Here is a 19,971-nt window from a genome sequence, read left to right on the forward strand (position 1 = left end):
TCTGTTGGCCATCTGTATTTCCTCTTTGGAAAAATGTCTATTCAGGTCTTCTGCGCATTTCTTAACTGGGTTGCTTCGTTTTTTCTGACATTGAGTTGTATGAGCTGTTTATATATTTTGTATATTAACCCCATATCGGTCATATCACCTGCAAATATTTTCTCCCATTCAGTAGGTTGTCTTTCACTTTGTCAATGGTTTCCTTTGCTGTGCAAAAGCTTTTAAGTTTAATTTGGTCCCATTTCTTTACATTTGCTTTTATTTCCTTTGCTTTAGGAGACAGATCAAAAAAATATTGCTATGATTTATGTCAAAGAGTGTTCTGCCTATGTTTTCCTCTAAGAGTTTTATGGTTTCTGTGTTATATTTAGGTCTCTTAAAAATCTTTAAAAACTTCAGAAATTTTTTTGTTTCCGATCTTAAAGTCTTTAATCCATTTTCAGTTTATTTTTGCATATGGTGTTGGAGAATGTTCTAATTTCATTCTTTATGTGTAGCTATCCAGTTGTCCCAGCACCACTTACTGAAGAGACTGTCTTTTCTCCATTGTATATTCTTGCCTCCTCTGTCATACCTTAATTGATCATAAGTGCGTGGGTTTATTTCTAGGCTCTCTATTCTGTTCCATTGATCTATATGTCTGTTTTTGTGCCAGTACCTTACTGCTTTGATTACTATAGCTTTGTAGTATAGTCTGAGGTCAGGGAGAGTGATTCTTTCAGCTCTGTTCTTCTTTCTCAAGATTGTTGTGGCTACTTGGGTTCTTTTGTGTTTTCATACATATTTTAAAATTATTTGTTCTAGTTTTATAAAACATGCTATTAGCATTTTGATAGGAATTGCACTGAATCTGTAGATTGCCTTGGGTAGTATGGTCATTTTAACAATGTTACTGCTTCCGATCCAAGAACACAGTATATCTTTCCATCCATTTGTGTCCTCTTCAATTTCTTTCATCAGTGTCTTCTAGTTTTCCGAGAACAGGGCTTCTACTTCTTTAGGTAGGTTTAATCCTAGGTATTTTATTCTTTTTGATGCGATGGTAAATGGGATTGTTTCCTTAACAGGAAACAATGAACAATAGTTCATTCTTAATCTACAGAAATGTAACAGATTTCTGTAGATTAATTTTGTATCTTGTAACTTTACCGAATTCACTGATGAGCTCTAGTAGTTTTCTGGTGGCATTTTTAGAATTTTCTATGTAAGTATCATGTCATCCGCAAATGGCGACAGTTTTACTTCTTCCTTTCCAATTTGGATTCCTTTTATTTCTTTTTCTTGTCTGACTGCTGTGGCTAGGACTTCCAATACTATGTTGAATAATAGTGATGAGAGTCAGCATCCTTGTCTTGTTCCTGATCTTAGAGGGAATGCTTTCAGCTACATGTCATCTTTCCAATATAAAGAGTGAGCACTGCATGTGGAGATGTTAACTGGGGAACAGTGTGATTTTGCACTTGTGGACTAAGGAATGCCTAATATTCTGTCTGTAGAGCCCATTGTGCCTGCGTATCTTATGGGAAATGCCAAACCTTCACATGCTGGCAACTGAACACATCTTCTAGGGGCCAGATATTAGGGGGAGCTGGATTTTAGAGCACAGACTAGGGAAAACTATGCATCTCGGAGCTGGATGACGACACAGTCTAATGTGTGTATGTATGTGTATCCATGTCTGTCTAGAAATGAAATGGTTTATTTCTACTCATAAACCTTATTAGGGTGGATGGAGATTTATCTCCCTAAGTCCGTTACCCAGCAAGTGCACGTTTCCCCTTTTTACTGGGGATTTCTTTAAGTTTTAAAGAAATCTGCATTTATTTTAACCAGATATCTGCTAATGGAAATCATAACAATTTAAAATACTCTCCCCTGAAGACCAGGGAATATTTCTAGCGGGCTTTAAATATATTTGGAATAATGATAATAAGCTAGGTCTTTAAAGAGAATTTCAGGCATTTCCCCCTACAACACCCAGCAGAAAAAAATCTTGCTTGAACAAGTTTTCTATGACTGACTGTGGAAACTTTCATAAAACACGAAACAAGAGTATAAAAATTTAGCAGATGACAACTTGCTGTAGCAACAATTTGTGTACGTATTTCTTTAGGACACAGAGAGTTCAGCTTACTACTGAAAAGAGTGTATTAGTAATGGGGTAGAAATTTTTCTACCTAAACACGCATGTTGGGCTGCGTACTGTTAAGTTTTAATAATCTTGGCTAAAACGTTGATTTTAGTTATAGAATGAATTATTGTGTTCCATATGACAAATGCTAGCAAGCTTGGATATCCCAGGACACAAAGTGGTCCAGATCCTGATGAGAACGTGGGCAGCTGCTTACCGGGCCCTGAGGACCTCCATCCTCCCTGTCGATGCTGCCTCGAGAGAGCCGCACGTCAGGTTTCTAGAGAAACGGAAGCAAACCGAACAGTTTCATTCTTGGTTTGAAAATCACTGACATATTTCTGTACTAAGTTTCTTCCTTTTGTAACACAATTGTCCTCTGAACAAGAAGAGTTAAAAGTTCCCCAGTTTCACAAAAATTCTCAAAGCCCAGTGGTGACAAGCCCAGGTCAGCTGCCCCAGCAAAGCCCCTTTCTCCACACATGTGTATAGCTAAGAGGACTGGCACCTGTGCCCTGACCCCATATGACACATGAAGATGTGCACTCCACCTCTCTTCCTAGCAGCAAAGCGAGTTTTCTTCACCTAGAAAATCCCCACCCCAGGAGGAGGCACCAATGCCCGCTTCCTGGCATGTTAAGGCTTATATGTACTTGGCTGTCTTGCCAAAGCAGCAAATGGTCCAGTGACAAGTTTTCCCCCGGCACTGCATCCAGAATACAGAAACCAAACAGAGAAATCTTGACTTCATATAAGTAAGAGTAAATGAATTTCACTAACATAAGATTAACAAAGTAGGCCACATGCTGTCAAGGTGTGGAGCTTGGTAGGTTTTCTCCTCGTGAAAGCAATGCTGTGAGGCGGCCCCAGCCTGCCCCATGATGGCATGGATTTCACGGAGTCCCCAGGCAGCCACACCGACTCCTGCCCCCTGCCCCCGCCAGGCACACTGGCTGACCGCTCATCTCTTAGTCTCTGCCAGTCTGCCGTATCCTACAGACCCTCTATTTGGCAGAGATCAGGCAGTCACGACTTCCTTGTTAGACAAAGAACGCCTTGACATCTGATTTCGTCGTACTTTCTACACCTGAGGAGGGCCCAATGCTGAGGACACCAACCGCAAGCACCTGTCGGGGGTGTTGATGCAGAAACGAGCTTCGTCTCTTTCTTTTAAATGTGTGTTTTCAAAAGTGAAACCATGTCATATAATTTCATAACCTTCATATAATATTATACAGTGGAAATTGGTAAAAACGTTAGAATACTGCACAATATTCCAGAGCATGAATGTTGTCACACACAGAGAAAGGTGGAAACAGCCTGGGCTCTGGCAGTAGCCATCGGGGTTCAGGTCAGCCTCCCGCCCTTGCCAGCTGTGTGACCCAGGCCTCAACTCCTTCATCTCTAAGATGGGGCGATAAGAGCACCTGCCATGCACTACCCCAATCCTTGTCAGGATTAAACGAGTTAATATTGGCAAAGTACTGAGTCACTGCCATGTACGTGTCAAGTAGAATAAACAGTTATCCTGCTGTTTGTTGAACACTTGGGCCATTTTCAAAATTTCAACTGTGTAAGTAGGCTGTGGGTAAACATCTTTGTACACAAATCTTTGACTAAATTCCTGATCAGTTCCTGGGGACAGATTTCTAAGAACTGAATTACTGAGTCACAGGGTTTAAACATTTGAAAAATTGAGCGTATCAGCCGCGAAGCTGGTCCTGCCTTGGTCCGCGATGGGCTGTGCCCCAGCACTGCTGGACTTCACTTAAAACTTGCAGCCAATCAATAAACAAAATGCCCCTCCCCCTTCTTAAGTAGTAGAACGTCTCTACTTCCTCTCACAGATGCTAAGCTGCCTTGGACAAGGTTCATCTCTCCTAACCCATTTCCTCACCCGCACAGTTATTATAAGGATTAAGTAAGTGCTTGGCACAGAAATGTGCACATATGAGATGGTTAGTAAATATGTGCTGAAGGAATGCATTAATAAAAATGCAAAGGAGAGAAGATTTTACAGAGGAGGAACGTGAAGCTTAGAAAGGCAGAACCAGTTGCCACAGGCGACACGAGCTGGATTCAATCAGGCAACAAATATTCAGTGAGTATCTTCTATGTGCAGAAAATATTTTATTTACGTTTTTACTTAAACAAAAGCTGTTCATATATTGTTTGCTTATAGAGTAAGGTGCTGGGTTTCATGTATTTACATGAATTATCTATTTTTACTTTCATATAAAATACATGAAATGGCTTATTTTTCTTTATGTACAACAACTCCCCAATGATATACTTTTCCAAAGACAGAGTTTCAATCTTTTTTTTTTTTTTTTTTTTTTTGTGGTACACGGGCCTCTCCCGTTGCGGAGCACAGGCTCCGGACGCGCAGGCTCAGCGGCCATGGTTCACGGGCCCAGCCGCTCTGCGGCATGTGGGATCTTCCCGGACCGGGGCACGAACCCGTGTCCCCTGCATCGGCTGGCGGCCTCTCAACCACGGCGCCACCAGGGAAGCCCCAGCATTTCGATCTTAAAGGAGGCCTATCTATGTAAAGTCCACTTGTGTTCCATGAACAGAAATATTTAAGCATTTTCCTCATATAGTCGACAGAGCCTGTCTGCATAAAAGTGTCATGCTGGGAACTAAAGAGCGATCTAGCCAAAGACAGCCTGTCAAAAAGAAGAGATTCTATTATTGTTTCTGATACTGGGTGAAGCTAAATTCTCCTGTTTTCCCCTTACAGAATATTCTAGATCTCTAGCCCTCAACCCCAGCCCACAACCAGCTGCCCCAGGACCCAGCCCCTCTTATCAGCAGGCTGGCAGCCACTGGACAAGGCAGGGCCAGGCAGCCAACAGGGCTGGGCCAGCCTCACCTACCAGCTGCCCACGGTAGCTGGCCCAGCCACAGCAGAAGGACCCAAAAAACCCACACATGGGACAAAAGCATACAGCTCTGGTGACCAAAGGGGAGGGTGCTGCTGGGTTCCACAGGATGTCTCTTACATAAGGCCACTTCTCCAAGATTGAAAAAATGTAACTGACCCTTCCTAGTACACAGAGATAAACACAGAGAATTAGGCAAAATGAGGAGACAGAGGAATTCCAAATAAAAGAATAAGACAAAACCCCAGAAGAAGAACTAAGCAAAGTGGAGATATGCAATCTACCGAAGAAAGAGTGCAAGGTAATGATCATAAAGACGGTCAACAAACTTGGGAGAAGAATGGGTGAACACAGTGAGAGTTTAACGAAGAGTTAGAAAATACAAAGAAGCACCCAACAGAGCTGAAGAATACAATAACTGAAAAAATACACTAGAAGGAATCAACAGTAGACTGGATACAGAAGAATGGGGAATGGATCAGTGAACTGGAAGGCAGAGCGGTGGAAATCATCCAAGATAAACAGAAAAAAGAAAAAAAAAAAAAAGAGGATAGTTTGAGACCTCTGGGACAATATCAAGCATACTAACATTCAAATTACAGGGGTCCCAAAAGGAGAAAAGAGAAAGGGGTGGAGACCTTATTTGAAAAATACCATAGCTGAAAACTTCCCTAACATGGGAAGGGAAAGAGACATCCAAGTCGAAGTACAGAGAATCCCAAACAAGATGAACCCAAAGAGGTCCACACTAGACACATAGCTAAAATGGCAAAAACTGAAGATAAAGAGAGAATCTTAAAACCAGTAAGAGAGAAGCAACTTGTTACATACAAGAGAACTGCCATAAGACTATCAGTTGACTTTTCAACAGAAACTTTGCAGAGGCCAGAAGAAGTGGAACCATACATTCAAAATAATGAAAGGAAAACACCTACAACCAAGAATACTCTACCCAGCAAGGCTATCATTCAGCTTTGAAGGAGAGATAAAGAGTTTAACAGACAAGCAAAAGTTACGTAAAAGAGTTCAGCACCACAAAACTGGCTTTACAAGAAATGTTAAAGGGACTTCTCTAATCAAAAAAGAAAAGACCATAACTAGAAATATACAAATTATGAAAGGAATTCCCTGGTGGCACAGTGGTTAAGAATCCGCCTGCCAATGCAGAGGGCACGGGTTTGAGCCCTGGTCCAGGAAGATCCCCACGGAGCAACTAAGCCCACGTGGCACAACTACTGAGCCTGCGCTCTAGAGCCCATGAGCCACAACTACTGAGCGCATGTGTCACAACTACTGAAGCCTGAGTGCCTAGAGCCCATGCTCCGCAACAAGAGAAGCTACCACAGTGAGCCTGCGCACTGCAAGGAAGAATAGCTCCCGCTTGCCTCAACTAGAGAAAGCCCGCGCAACAACGAAGACCCAACGCAGCCAAAAAAATAAATAAATAAAAGTAATAAAGTTTCCTTTTAAAAAAAAAAAGTATTAAAACAAACAAACAGGGGCTTCCCTGGTGGCGCTGTGGTTGAGAGTCCACCTGCCGACGCAGGGGACACGGGTTCGTGCCCCGGTCCAGGAAGATCCCACGTGCCGCGGAGCGGCTGGGCCCGTGAGCCATGGCCACTGAGCCTGCGCGTCCGGAGCCTGTGCTCTGCAACGGGAGAGGCCACAACAGTGACAGGCCCGCGTACTGCAAAAAAATAAATAAATTAAAAAAAAAACCCGGAACTATCATATAATCCAGTAATTCTAGTTCCGGGTATTTTTCTGAAGAAAACCAAAAAACTGCTTTGAAAAGATATATGCACCCCTACGTTCACTGCAGCATTATTTACAATAGCCAAGATATGGAAGCAACCTAAGTTCCCACTTACAGAGGAAGGGATAAAGAAGATGTGGCACATATACACACAATCGAATATTAGTTGGCCGCAAAAAAGAATGAAATCTTGCCATTTGCAACAACACAGAGGGTATCATGCAAAGTGAAGTCAGTCAATCGGAGAAAGACAAATACTGTATGATTTCACTTACATGTAGAATCTAAAAAAAACAAAAAACAAATAACCTGCCCAAAACCAAATGAACAAACAGAACAGAAACGGACTCACAGATACAGAGAACAGGTGGTTGCCAGAGGGGAGGGGTGGGGGGGATGAGTGAAATAGGTGAGGGAGATTAAGAGGGACAAACTTCCAGTTATAAAATAAATGGGTCAATGAGATGTAATGTACAGTGTGGGAAATGGATTGGCTAATACTGTAATAACTTTGTATGGTGACAGATGTAACTAGACCTGCACTGATGATCATTCTGTAATATATAAAAATACTGAATCACTAGGTTGTACACCTGAAACTAATACAATATTCTAAGTCAATTACACTTCAAAATAAAATATTCTGGATCTGAAGATAGTAATACTAAAGACAGAAAGGAGGCAAAGGCAATTTCTATCTAAAATCTTATAGAAATGGATAATAGACATAAAGAATGTCTGGGCCTATTTGATTATTTTCCCCATCAGGTATGCATTTTCTTTCTTTTTGTCAAATTCAGGTATAACTTGTATACAACACAGCCCGCAGTTCTTAAGTGTAAAGGTCAGTACCCCTGCCTAACACGCCACCCCAATCAAGACACACAGCAGATTACCCGCAGGCTCCAGTTCGCCAAAGGGACCCCTCCTCTGACTTCCAGCCCAGACGACTGTTTCTGAACTTCATACAAATGGGTCCTGTAAGAAGCACTCTTGTGTGTCTGACATCTTTGGTGAACACGGTGTCTAAGATTCAGCCCTGTGGTTGTGTGTAGTAGTTTGTTCGTTCTTACTGTTGTGCAACATGCCCTTGTTGCATCCGTTCTGCTGTTAACGGGCAGGTGGGTTATCTCCAGTTCTTTTCCGTGTGGGCATGCGTATTCCCTTCTCTTAGGCAACAGACGGGGGCTGAAGGCGCTGCTTTCGGTTTTGGGGACACAGTAACCAACCGTTCAGGCTTGATCACTAGTCCCATGTTGCTATCACTCTAGAAAATTTCAAACCTAAGGCTTTCAACTCAAAGTCCTTTCCCCTTGCACTACACATTGTCTTCAAATCTGGACTGTGGAATACACATGGGAGGGATATGGCCTGGCTGAGAGCAGAGTCCCCGTCTTGGACTCTCTGACCCCGTCTTGATGTTCACCTTTCATTCCTGCTGACTGGCTCTGCTGCGAGAGGGAAAACAGCTCAAACATTCATTTCCTTTCTCAGGACACAAAGCAGGCTTTATATACTCAAAACTTTCTCATTTTAAAATTAAAATCCTATCTTCAGCACAGCCCTGCATTAGAAAATGACTGTGTGCATTGCAATAAAAATAAACAAGTAACACAGTTACTCTCTCTTTAAGCAGCACCCAATAGGAAAGAAAGTCCTCTCAATGGACTGAGGTTCTAGTCAAGGCTGCCAGCTCTCTCTCTGGCCAGTTTGCAAGAGAGCTTTTACAGCTGTGGATTCACAGGCACAGAGGCAACTCAGAAACCACTCGGGCTGCACTGAGATCACAGAAGGGGGTGGGGACACCACAAAGACCCTGCGCTGTAGGTCACAGCTGTGTGCCCCAGGGCAAGAGCCTGCCTTATGTGTGCTGATGGAGGGATGCTCGACTCGACTCTCCAAAGTGCTCGATAAAAAGTAGCCTCATACAATGATGTAAGTCCTAAAACAGGAGGCTTCAATAAACAGCTATCGATTCTGATCTGTCAGAAAAAATCTGGGAATCGCTACTGACAAAGCAACTTTAATTTTTCCAGTAAGAACATGACTCTTCCACCCGGGTACAAGCTGACCTCACGCAAGGGAGCGGCAGGGCTGCTCCCAGCACAGTCCGAGGACCAGGGCGGGTCAGGAATGATTTGCTGTTACCAGGTCGTGATGAGACAGAAACAGAGGATGAGCATCTTTAGAAATTTCTAGAGCAATCTGAAATAGTAATTTTTAGGTCTGTTGGAGCTCATAATAAAAGTCTGTACACCTTTTTAAAAATTTCCTTTTTCTAGTAACTGCTTCTTATTTTATTTCACTAGAGTATCAGGTCTACAGTGGTTTAGGAAAAAAAAATAGAAACGGGTCCTCCTTCACTGACAGCTTGAGAAGCCTGCACTGGGAAGCACCTGGGCCTAAAAGGCTCCATGTCCTGCATGCAGATTCTGCCTCCTCGGGGAAACGTGGCGGTCAGACACAGCCAGGGCCTTGTTAGCCAGCTGCTAAAAATAGCCTACCTAAGGGAGCCCTAACAACAGCAAAAATGAATTAAGGGGAAAAAAACCCCCAAAAGACAAACAACGAATTAAGGTTCACTGATAACAAATAAATCCAGTGAGAGGGTGTCCAGCTCCTGCGTGATACCAGCGACGCTCCTTTGCAGAACCCCTTCGACACTGGCTCAAATCTCTCACCCCATCTATGACACTCAGCTCGGGTTGGGAGCCGCCTGCAGGTATTCTGGGCGATGTGTGCGATCTAGGATTCTAGATTCTCATCAATGCAGCGCTCCTGGCTGCTACAGAGAACAAACTGAACGAGAGATTAAAAGCCCTTGGAAAAATTAATGGTGTATTCCTTATCCCTTCCACTGTCTATGCGCTATACATTTAATCCTCCACTCAACCCTACAGAAAAGCATTCTTGCATTCTACAGAGGAAATTATAATTATCTTACAGATTAACAAATCGCAGCATAGAGAGGTTAAACAACTTACGTAGGGCCGCGGTAACTAGGATTTTGAAGCCTCCCCTAGCTGGCCCCAGAGCCTAGGCTCCTGCACTCGGTGTGCCCTCAACCTGGCATGTTCTCCAGCTGCTCAGCCTGCCCTGATGGCCCTGCATGCTGGGCCTCCCCTGCGCTCCGTCCACTCTGTCACAACCAGGGCTGACCTACAGGGGCTGCGTCTCAAGGACAGGAAGGATGGAGGGCCCCAGGTGGTCATCCTGTGGCGGCCACTGGGAGGTTTTAAGTCAGAGAAGGCCAGGATCAGACCCGAGGTGTAGAAATGTCACCGCGGCTGCGGCACGAAACACAGCTTGGAGGGGACAGGATCTCAGAGATGCCATGTACGATGCCCCAGCCTTGACATTTACTTGCCCTCACCTCCTCACCTTCCCTCCCCTGGCAGCGGCGCTGTGGCTCGCTCACCCAGTTGCTCACGCCGAGGCCGGGCCCGTCCTGACAGCTCACTTGCTCTCAGCCCCCCACCTACACCGGCTGCCTGACCAACGGCCAACGCAGATGGGGCAGGGATTATTCGACTGAGGACATCAACACTGCTCTGATCTTGAAACCATTAACAATGACAATAATAACTCACTCTTGCTTATGAAGATCGATAGGAAATTCTAATAAAACATCACAAACAAAAGACACCAGGACCTTCAAAGGATCATCAACCACGACTTAGTGGGGACTTCTCTCTGGAATGAGGGTCCAGCATAACACCAAGCAAAATGCTTCATGTAATTCATCACGTTAAGCCTTTTAAAAGCTTTAAAAAGCTTATTTTAAAAATAGAGAGCCAGCATTATACTTAATGGAGAAAACTATTACGGACATTATCTTTAAAAATAAAAGCAGGATGGGCTTCCCTGGTGGCGCAGTGGTTGAGAGTCCGCCTGCTAATGCAGGGGACAGGGATTCGAGCCCTGGTCTGGGAAGATCCCACATGCCGCGGAGCAACTAGGCCCGTGAGCCACAACTGCTTGAGCCTGAGCGTCTGGAGCCTGTGCTCCACAACAAGAGAGGCCGCGATAGTGAGAAGCCCGTGCACCGCAATGAAGAGTGGCCCCTGCTTGCCACAACTAGAGAAAGCCCTCGCACAGAAACAAAGACCCAACACAGCCAAAAATAAATAAATAAACAAATGTGGGGTTTAAAAAAATAAAAAAAATAAAATAAAAGCAGGCAAGAACCTGTTTAATACAAAGTTGGCAAGAGATGCTTCAGGGGCAATATGAGATACATAACTGAAAATGAAGAAAGAAAATGTTTTTTAAAAAGTGATAACCGTGCATGAATCCAAGGGAATCAGTCAGAAAAATTTCATGTGATAAATATTGTTACATACAAGATAATTTCCTAAAAATCAACTGCATATGCATATACGGAAATAACAACTAAAAAGTTCAATGAAAATGAGATACCATTATCAGTGACGGGAAGCTCTAAATGAATGGGCAGTAATTTAATAAGGGAAGATATGGACTTAGAGAAAATTATAAAGTTACATGGGAGAAATAAAAGGGATCAGGAGCAAATGGAAATGTCCCAGGCTGAGGAGACAGGTACACTGAGGCTGTCACAGGACACAGCACTGACTGGACTCCCCGGGGGGAGCTCATTATACGACTTCATTAGTGGATTTTCAACGTGGCATGGAAGCCAGCTGGAGTGACAGAAATGTCACACGTATGGAGAATGGGTTATATGGACTTAATGTATTTATCGAAACTCTGTATCGAAACAAACTGTACGCTTAAGACCTGCGCAGTCCACTGTATGTAAATTCTCTCAATTAAAAGGGACAACCCTTACGGCTCTTGAGCCGGCATGTCTGGAGCCTCTGATTCAGAGTACCTGACATCACTGGGAAGATGGAGCCTGGGCCTGGGCCGATCACCTTCCCCACAGCAAGCTCTTCCCAAGGCATGAGCACACTTCCTGAGCCTGTCTGCCCTGCAAATTCCAATCTATCTCGAGGCCTGGGTGCCAACATCATCCCGACCCCGAGTGGCACCCCCAGGCCCCCCTCCTGCTCTCGCCGCCGGCTGCGCTCTGTCAGAGCAGCTCACAGCCGCGGCCTCCTCCACTCTCAGGGCGATCACACACCAGACACTGGTATTTACGTATACTAACTCGAGTCTGAAGAGTTTGTAACACTGCCTTTTTAAAATACAAATCAATGCGGGAAAGTAGGCTATCTAGACGAAGGTTAAAATGTAGGGCTAGGGAACAGCAGCTGTATTCTTGGAACTGATATAATATCCAAACAGATTTGCTCAGATTAGTATAGTAAATAATAATAACCAATTTTTGCCGCTTGCCTTATAATCTCAAGATACGCTTTGATTTAAATAATTTAGAATTTTGATATGACGAAACTTTTGTTCAAAAGTGAATGGTTCACAGCGCCCAGCGATACTTCGTATACGTTACAGTAAATGCACGTGCAGAGGAGCACTAGTCCGTGGGGGTGCTGAGCCATGTGCAGCCGGGCACTCCGGCTGGCAGAGTGGCGGGCACCAAAGACCCCGGCTCGGCCAACGCTACCCAGTGGTCTCGAGCAATTTCCTCATCTCTAACACGAGGGTAATAAAGGATAGGTACACTGTCCTTTATCCTCGTTTCCAAAATCTAAAATGTACTAAAAGACTGGTAAGTTTGTTTGTTTTTTTAAGCTTGAAGGAAACTAATTTTGTGGCAAAACCTGACCTGAACTGATGTGAGGGCTGTCTTTACACCTGGTAATGTGAACACCTGTGTTTTGCTGTAAGAGTGTTAGTGCTTTTTAACTCTGTATGCTATTGGAATACTTATATAATATACAGCATGTGCGTCATATTTCATTAATTTTCTTTCTTTTTTTTTTTTTTTTTTGGCCGCACTGCAAGGCTTACGGGATCTTAGTTCCCCGACCAGGGATTGAATCTGGTCCCCGGCAGTGAAAGCGCTGAGTCCTAACCACTGGACCGCCAGGGGATTCCCTTCATTAACTTCCTAAAGCAAAAAAATAGCGTAGCACACAGAACCCTCAAGAGTTTCGGATAAAATATTTTGGACCTGTCTCTTCCCCACAGGGTGGTTATAAAGACTGAATAGCTTTCTGTATGAGGAATATGTAGGATGGTGACCGACACGTGATGAGTACTTTGTGCGATCTTAACCATTAAGCTGCAACAGGGCTGTGTGCATTAGTCCTGTCCGGCAGTTAAATGAGTGTGGGGTGTGTGTGATGTCTGCAGGCTCCATTTTAGAAGAAAAAGAACAGAAAGGAGAGAAAGTGCCTCCACCTAGTGTGACTTGCTCCCAGGCCCCCGTTCGCGCCGAGACGGCCCTCATCCCCCTGCAGCGGGGGCAGCGGCCACCCGGGAGGTTAAAACGTGCCTCACCGAACTTGTGCACAGCTTGCTTTGTTTAATTTGAAACTACAGTTTTCAAAAAGAAAGCCCCGTATAAAGAATGAAATCAGGATCACAGGTGATGAACTGCTGTCTCGTAAAACCACTGGTTGTTGATTTAATGTTTCTGTGCCTGTAGGACTTCCAGAGATGTGTGAACAGCGTTGTATCCCCTCATCAGTGTCTGGTCCCTCAGCACAGAGGGTGATGTAGAGGTGGCCTCGGGATGTTTATGGTCAAAGCGTGAGGGACCAGCTCTGGACCAGCCAGGTAGGGGCTTTGCGGAAGCACTCTGAGTCCTGGCTCCGTCCAGGCCTTCTTCTCTTCAGGCTACTTCAGGAAGGCTGAAGCAGCTGCGCAGGGTGACAGGGGAGGGGTCCTAAGGCTGAGGACCACGTGACACACACAGGCCACTCTGTCACCGTTCCTTTATCCCCAGGGACTTCTGAGGGGCTGTCGACAAGAGTTGTCCCAGGAAGACATTTGCTGCCCACAACCCCAGAGGCATGTGGCAGGAGGTCTGCATCTCTCAGACCTCGAACCAGAGGAGCCCAGGAAGGCAAGCCCGGGGCCCCCGGGCCGTCTAGTCACGTGCCCTGCAGTAGCGAGAGGCAGTGTCTTATGTGCAAGCTGACACTTCAGTGGGAGTCGTTTCTGTGTAAACGTGGCAGTAACACAAAACCACAGAAACGGTTCTACATCTGAGCCCATGATTCTACTACAGACCTTCTAGAAATTTATCCGGAAAAAGTAATTCAAGAAAAGCAAACGACCCACTACTGCAAGTTTTAGGAAGCTGATGGAAAACAAAGGCTCCTGCTTTGGAACAGATGAGGTTTGCCATCATCTGCAGTAGAGCCAACTCCAGAGGCTTAGGGGTGCAAGAACTTTCTGAGACTCAGTTACCAGAAACCTCTCCTCCTTCTCCAGCCAGCGCTGGTCCTCTTCCATCTCCTGCTGCTGCCGGATCAGCCGCTCCTCCATCAGGTGGGTCGGCAACACCTGCCCGATGCCACGCAGGTCCAGTGTTGCAGAGTCCTGGAGGAGGAGTGAAAAGGTCCACTCTCAGAAGTCTGTGTGTGAGGCTCTTACTTTTCTTTCTGTGTGTCTTTCCAAACAATTAAGCAAAACAGCAAGCGTGGTGGAAGTAGGGTCTCTTCCACTCTGCCGGCGGGAGCAACTTTTCTGGGGGTTACAAGTTACCGTGCGTGAAGCAGCTTTAAAAAGCATACAACGGTTCACTTGCAGGGACCTACTCTAAAGAAGTGATCCAAGATATGGGGCAGAGAATGCATCATTAGTTAGAGCGAAAAAGTGGCAACAATCTGGAAGTAAAATAATGGGAGGAGGATTAAATACGACACACGCACATTACAGAGTATAAAGCACGTGTACTCCAAGGAAAAGAGCTTAAGAGCAGACAACTACAGATGTTCTTGGATTCAAAGAAATGATTTTTAATATTATAGGAGTGGTTCTTGGTTTTACCAAGAAAATTCAGTAAAAATTAACACGGTCCGCAGAGCTGGAGGCTGTCTGTTCCTTGGCCTCATGTAGGGCTCTGCTTTTCAAATGAATGGGCTAATGATGGCAGCATCTCTCCATCGTTTAGTGAAGATTCTCAGACCCAGAGGGCATCTGATCTTAGAATAAGGGCATCCAAATTGAGAAATCTTAGGATTTAGAAATCCTGTACCTTGGGCACAGCCTCATCAGTTAACAAAGCAAAGCCCAAGAACATCCAATTTACCTCCACGTTGGGCTGCCACATCGATATCTCCTGTGGTCTGTGATTCCACGAATCTGTTTGGTCCAAAAGAGATGCCTGACCTGGGTAGATGCTGCCAGCCACGGCTGTGATTCCATGTGAGCCAGGGTAGCCAGAGACCTGCGGGTGAGTGAAGTGGCCAGGTCAGGGTCTGACGCAGTACGACTTCTGCACAGTTCTGCTTTCCACGTGAAAGGAAGTAACTGAGATTATAGAGAATAATGTGGCAGCAGAATAACGGCTCCTCAAGCTTGTCCACGCCCTAATCCCTGGGACCTGTGTGAATATGGTAGCTTACATGCCAAAGGGACTGTGCAGATGTGATTATCAATTAGGAATCATTAGGTGGGGAGATTAACCTGGACGATCTGAGTGGACCCAACGTGATCATAAGGGTCCCTAAAAATGCAAGAGGGAAGCAGAGGGGAGAGAAAGGGGGTGTGGCTACTGAAGAACAGTCAGAGAGATACTTGGGCTTTGAAGTGGAGGAACGGGCCACGAGCCAAGGAATGCAGGTGCCTCTAGAAGCCGGTAAAGGCGAGGAAATGGACTCTCAACTGCAGCTTCGAGAAAGGCGGTCTGTTATGGCCACAGTCGACAGCTGGTGCAAACAGACACTAGGAAACCAGAAATCCTTCACTTTGGAATTCTACGCCTATTCCAGTGCTGAGAGCAGACCATCCTCAGACGTACAAGCAATGGGCCATAAACACGGTTAAGCCGCCTCCCTACAAGTCCCTTTCCTGCCCAACTCACTACTACTCCACCAGCAAAGAACAAGCAAGACCCTCAAATGCTTGTCCTCTAGCGAACCAGAGCGGACGGCGAGAGAAGGCAGGCCTTCACGGTCTACCAATGATCTCAAAGGCAGAGAAAAACGCTGAGCTGGACATGGAGAAAAATTTCAAGGCAGAAGGAAAGTGAGAGGGATTTCTTTACGTGGTTCTCCCTCCCTCAAGAGAAAGAGAGACAAGGAATCAGTATCTGTTTCCCTAACTCATTAGGCTGGTTCTCGGCAGCCAGGGCTGTCAGCTACTTTTCAAATGAGATAAAGCACAGCCACATCCGTATTCCAAATTCCCTTCAGCAAAGCTTTCAAGCACCTGTTAGGTCTCTAGGCACTGATTCATACCAAAACCCCATACTGACGATATGTAATTACTAAACTTTCAAATAAGATGTACAGGTAGTTCTCACACCTTATTTGAATGAAAATATTTTAATAAAAAACTCTACTAAACATAAAATACTGTATCAGCGACTATTTCTGGTCAGAAGAGATATATCACTGCCAGAGAACTAGGAATTTTCACAACAAAGAGATTTCAAATGATCTAAGGCAGTTTCCTATATGACACCAACGACGTGAAAGGATCAAATGAGCATTTCAAGCTGACAAGGCCTACAGGAAATGTCCCATAGCTGTTCTTATTTACAAGGTGAGGAAACGTGGGGCTTGGGAGAGAATCATTCATTTGTTTGATGAAAAAAAATGAACGTTTTAATTTATAAATATATACAATGTATCCTTCCCCACCCCCAAATGTGCTGAAGAATAAAATAACACATCTTTTGACAGTAATGAACGGTATACCTGGTAGTGATTGGTCTGTACCATGTGCTGTGGGCTGGGATGAAACCCTTCGCTGGACCTCGGACTAGGATAACCAGGTCTGCTGGGCTGTGAACAAATCAACAGAGCATCACGTGAATAAGTATCCTGATTATTCTGGTAAATCCGCATTTTATTAAAAAGAATAGAAAAAGATAATTTTCTATAAGAGCTTAGCTGGAAAGAATGATAAAGGGCGTGAAGACATTTCCATGGGGTCCTTTCAACAAATAATGCTGGGACAACAGGATATCCACATGCGAAAAATGAAGCTGGATCCCCCCTTCCTCACAACATACACAGAAATTAACTCAAACGTGAGAGCTAAAACGATAAAACGCTTAGAAGAAAACGCAGGAGTAAATCTTTGTGACCCTCTGGGTTAGGCCATGGTTTCTTAGGACGCCGAAAGCTCAGTCAACAAAAGGAAAGAGAAGATAAACTGGACTGCATCAAAATTAAAAGTTTTGTGTTGCAAATGACAACATCAAGAAAGTGAAAAGACAACCCATGAATGGAAGAAAGTATCTGCAAATCATCTATCTGATAAGATTCATATCCAGAATATAGAAAGAACTCTTAGAACTTCAACAAGAAAGTGGCAAATAATCTAAGTAAACAGTGCACAAAAGATCTGAGTAGACCCAAAGAAGATACACCAATGGCCAATAAGCACATAAGAAGATGCTCAATACCATTCAGCATCACGGAAATGCAAACCTGGAGGCTTTCCTTTCTGCTCCTCACCGGCTGGGAGCACGTGGGTGAACCAGCCGGATCCTATTTCCTCATCTAAAGAACTGGGTTGACTTGGAGGGGCCCTGAAGTCACTTCCAGCTCTAAAATCCTCATTGTTTGACATGTGAATTTAAAGTTCAGAGCAAAAATAACGGTCTAGTCTGAAACGGAAGATGAAGTCAATAAAGTCTCCTAAACCTGAGGGATTTAACAAAGTGGAAACTCAGGGCTCTCCAGGCGAATAAAGACCAGACTTGAAGGAAATAGACTTGGGGCCCAGCGAGCCCAGGGGAGGAAGTGCCTGTGTCGCTTTCCCGTGGACGCAGGTGGTCCTGGATGAACACACACTTCACTTTGGCTAAGTTCTGAGTGAGTCTGAGTCTCGAAGCAGTGTCACCCCCCTCTGCCTGGAAGGCGTGCCGCCTCCTGTCCCGGGTCTCCCGGGTCACCCCTCCCTCTCCCTCCTGACACAGAAGCATATCCCCTGCTCTCCTCCGAGCACGTGGACTGCAGCTACCCCTGCACTTGCTCCCGCCCTGCTGTGTGGGCCTGTTAAGCCTCTGAGGGTGGGAAGGCTCCCCCACCCCTTTAGCCCTGTCGCATTTCAGCCCCCAGGTGCAGTCTACTCCAAACTTAACTAAACGTGAGGACGGACCCCCAAGACCCCCCGAAAGAGGGAAGGGCGTGAAGGGGGAGTCACGGGCTTTGCTTGTGTGCTAGGGTGGCCATTTTGTTCCATGAAGCCCTTAGAGACTACTCTTCAGATTTATATTTTTAAAGGTTTCACTTGAACAAGTGGTTAGGAAGAGGCAAAAATGTCTGACTATCTCTGTCCTCTGACATTTCAGTGGCAACAGCCGGTTGAAAGGTGTGCGTTAATATGTATGCATTACAATGGTCGTGTGGCAAAGGCTTCCTGGAGTCCAAGTATGGGAGGGTGCAGACCCAGGAATTAGGACAGTATTCACAGCTATCTGACAGGTGGACAGTTGTGTCTGCTGGCTTACATTTTGGAGGTGGCAGGTTAAGTAACACAGGCAAAAATAAAAACTTTTACTCAAAAAAAAAAACAAAATCAAACTTTTACTCAATGTGTCCTACGTGTAGAGCTAGGTGTCGTATGTGCAATCTGAGGAGTCTGAGAGCAATGGTACAAGGAAGTATTATGACCTCATTTTACAGAGGATAAAACAGAGGCTCAGAGAGGTCAGGTGATGCAAACAGGCTGCACAGCTGGTAATGGCAGAACTGCCCGCCTCCAGAGTCTGCTGTGCTGTGCTGCTACTCTATGACAAGCACACTGTGACTCACCAAAGAAAAGGGGAATTACAAAAGGAAAGATCAAAGAACGGCAAAATCTCCACAGAACATCCTCCAGTGGCTCAAATACTTACATGGGTAGCAAACGGTAACACTTGTGAGGTTCCATTTCAAAATAAAGATAACAGATAAAAATATGAAAACATGTCTTACAGAAGACGAAACTACTGCACCAAGAATACCACAAAATGGAACTTTGTTAGCCACCCGCTGCGGAGAGCACGGACGTACTGCTAACAGTTCTGTTTTCCTTCTCTACAAGTACGGACTCAGCGTGGCGGCCAAGAGGGCCGGCCAGGAAATGGCCAGTGCCGGGCCGGGGCAACTTGCCCACTGTGCCTTCAAGAATGAGGTGGGGACAGGGCTGCCACAAAGATCGAATGAGCTGAGCTGGGCTGAGGTATCCAGACGTGTCACCTGCTATTAAGTACAAGGTTTAGCAGGCTGATTGCATCTCCTCCTCAAAGACAGAAACTTGGATTTTCATGAAGCAAACGATGGAGCTGGGGGAGTTTTTGTCGAAAGCCTCCCAAGTGAGGAAGAAGAAAAAGGAAAACCCAACACATCCTACACTCGTGGTCCTCAGCTGGACGGCAGTGCCCCCGATGGGGGCCCAGGGTACCGAGAGGGCGCTCCTGCTGCCTGCAGGGCCCGGCACTGAGGGTGGCAGGCAGGTGGGAGGGACAGCGGGGCTGCACAGCAGGGCCTGTGCCACGTTCAGGTCTTTCTCCACCTTACACAGGTAAAACAACGACAAGGAGCCCTGTAGTTTGAACCGAGAACCAACTCCGTCTGACATACAAACACAAATGGTATTTTGCATAGTTTATCAGACACTGAACTTTCCAGAAGAGCAACTACTGTGAATACTGATGGACAATTTTACTTTTGTTTCGTTTGAACTTTACCAAGATTCTTCACCCTTCTAGAAAATCACATCATCAAGACGAATGAGATCCACAGTCAGTTGTGGCTGCAGGGTCTGCGTGTGTAGCTGCTGTATCCAGGGCGAGCCTACCACACACAGGTGTGGGCACCTGGCTCCTCCACCGCACCTCCCAGTGTAATTATACCTGAGTATTTTATACAGGTGTGTGCATAATGCTATTAGAAGTTACTTTTATTTCTCTTGTACAGTTCGCAGTCTCTTGGCTGTGTTGGTATCTTGAAATTATTAAGTCATTTTATAACCTATGTATTTTATTTCAGGATTAGTAAACGGGGCATTATAAAATATTTTTTTATATAAATGGAATGCTGGGTCTGATCAGGGCTGAGAAACACTATGCTGAGGCAGCTATTCTCAGGACGCCTTTACATTCTCAGAAATTACTGAGGACTCCACGAGCCTTTACTTATCTGGAATAT

The 19,971-nt window shown here is 45.1% G+C and overlaps 1 protein-coding gene across 6 annotated transcripts in view; it reads right to left on the reverse strand.

Moving 5' to 3' along the window:
* The window catches only part of PTK2 (protein tyrosine kinase 2), a 251,843-nt gene that overhangs the window by 14,888 nt on the left and 216,984 nt on the right, over window positions 1-19,971 (reverse strand). For all 6 annotated transcript variants that reach the window (XM_082858781.1, XM_082858780.1, XM_082858779.1 and 3 more), the window contains 4 exons: window positions 16,528-16,614; window positions 14,916-15,053; window positions 14,072-14,203; window positions 2,349-2,411 (listed from right to left, as the gene is read on the reverse strand). In XM_082858781.1, coding sequence (XP_082714907.1) covers window positions 2,349-2,411; window positions 14,072-14,203; window positions 14,916-15,053; window positions 16,528-16,614 — 420 coding nt within the window. The remainder of the gene's footprint in view (window positions 1-2,348; window positions 2,412-14,071; window positions 14,204-14,915; window positions 15,054-16,527; window positions 16,615-19,971) is intronic.

The sequence above is a fragment of the Leucopleurus acutus genome (assembly GCF_964270905.1).
Source record: "Leucopleurus acutus genome assembly, chromosome: 17".
Taxonomy (NCBI): Eukaryota; Metazoa; Chordata; class Mammalia; order Artiodactyla; family Delphinidae; genus Leucopleurus; species Leucopleurus acutus.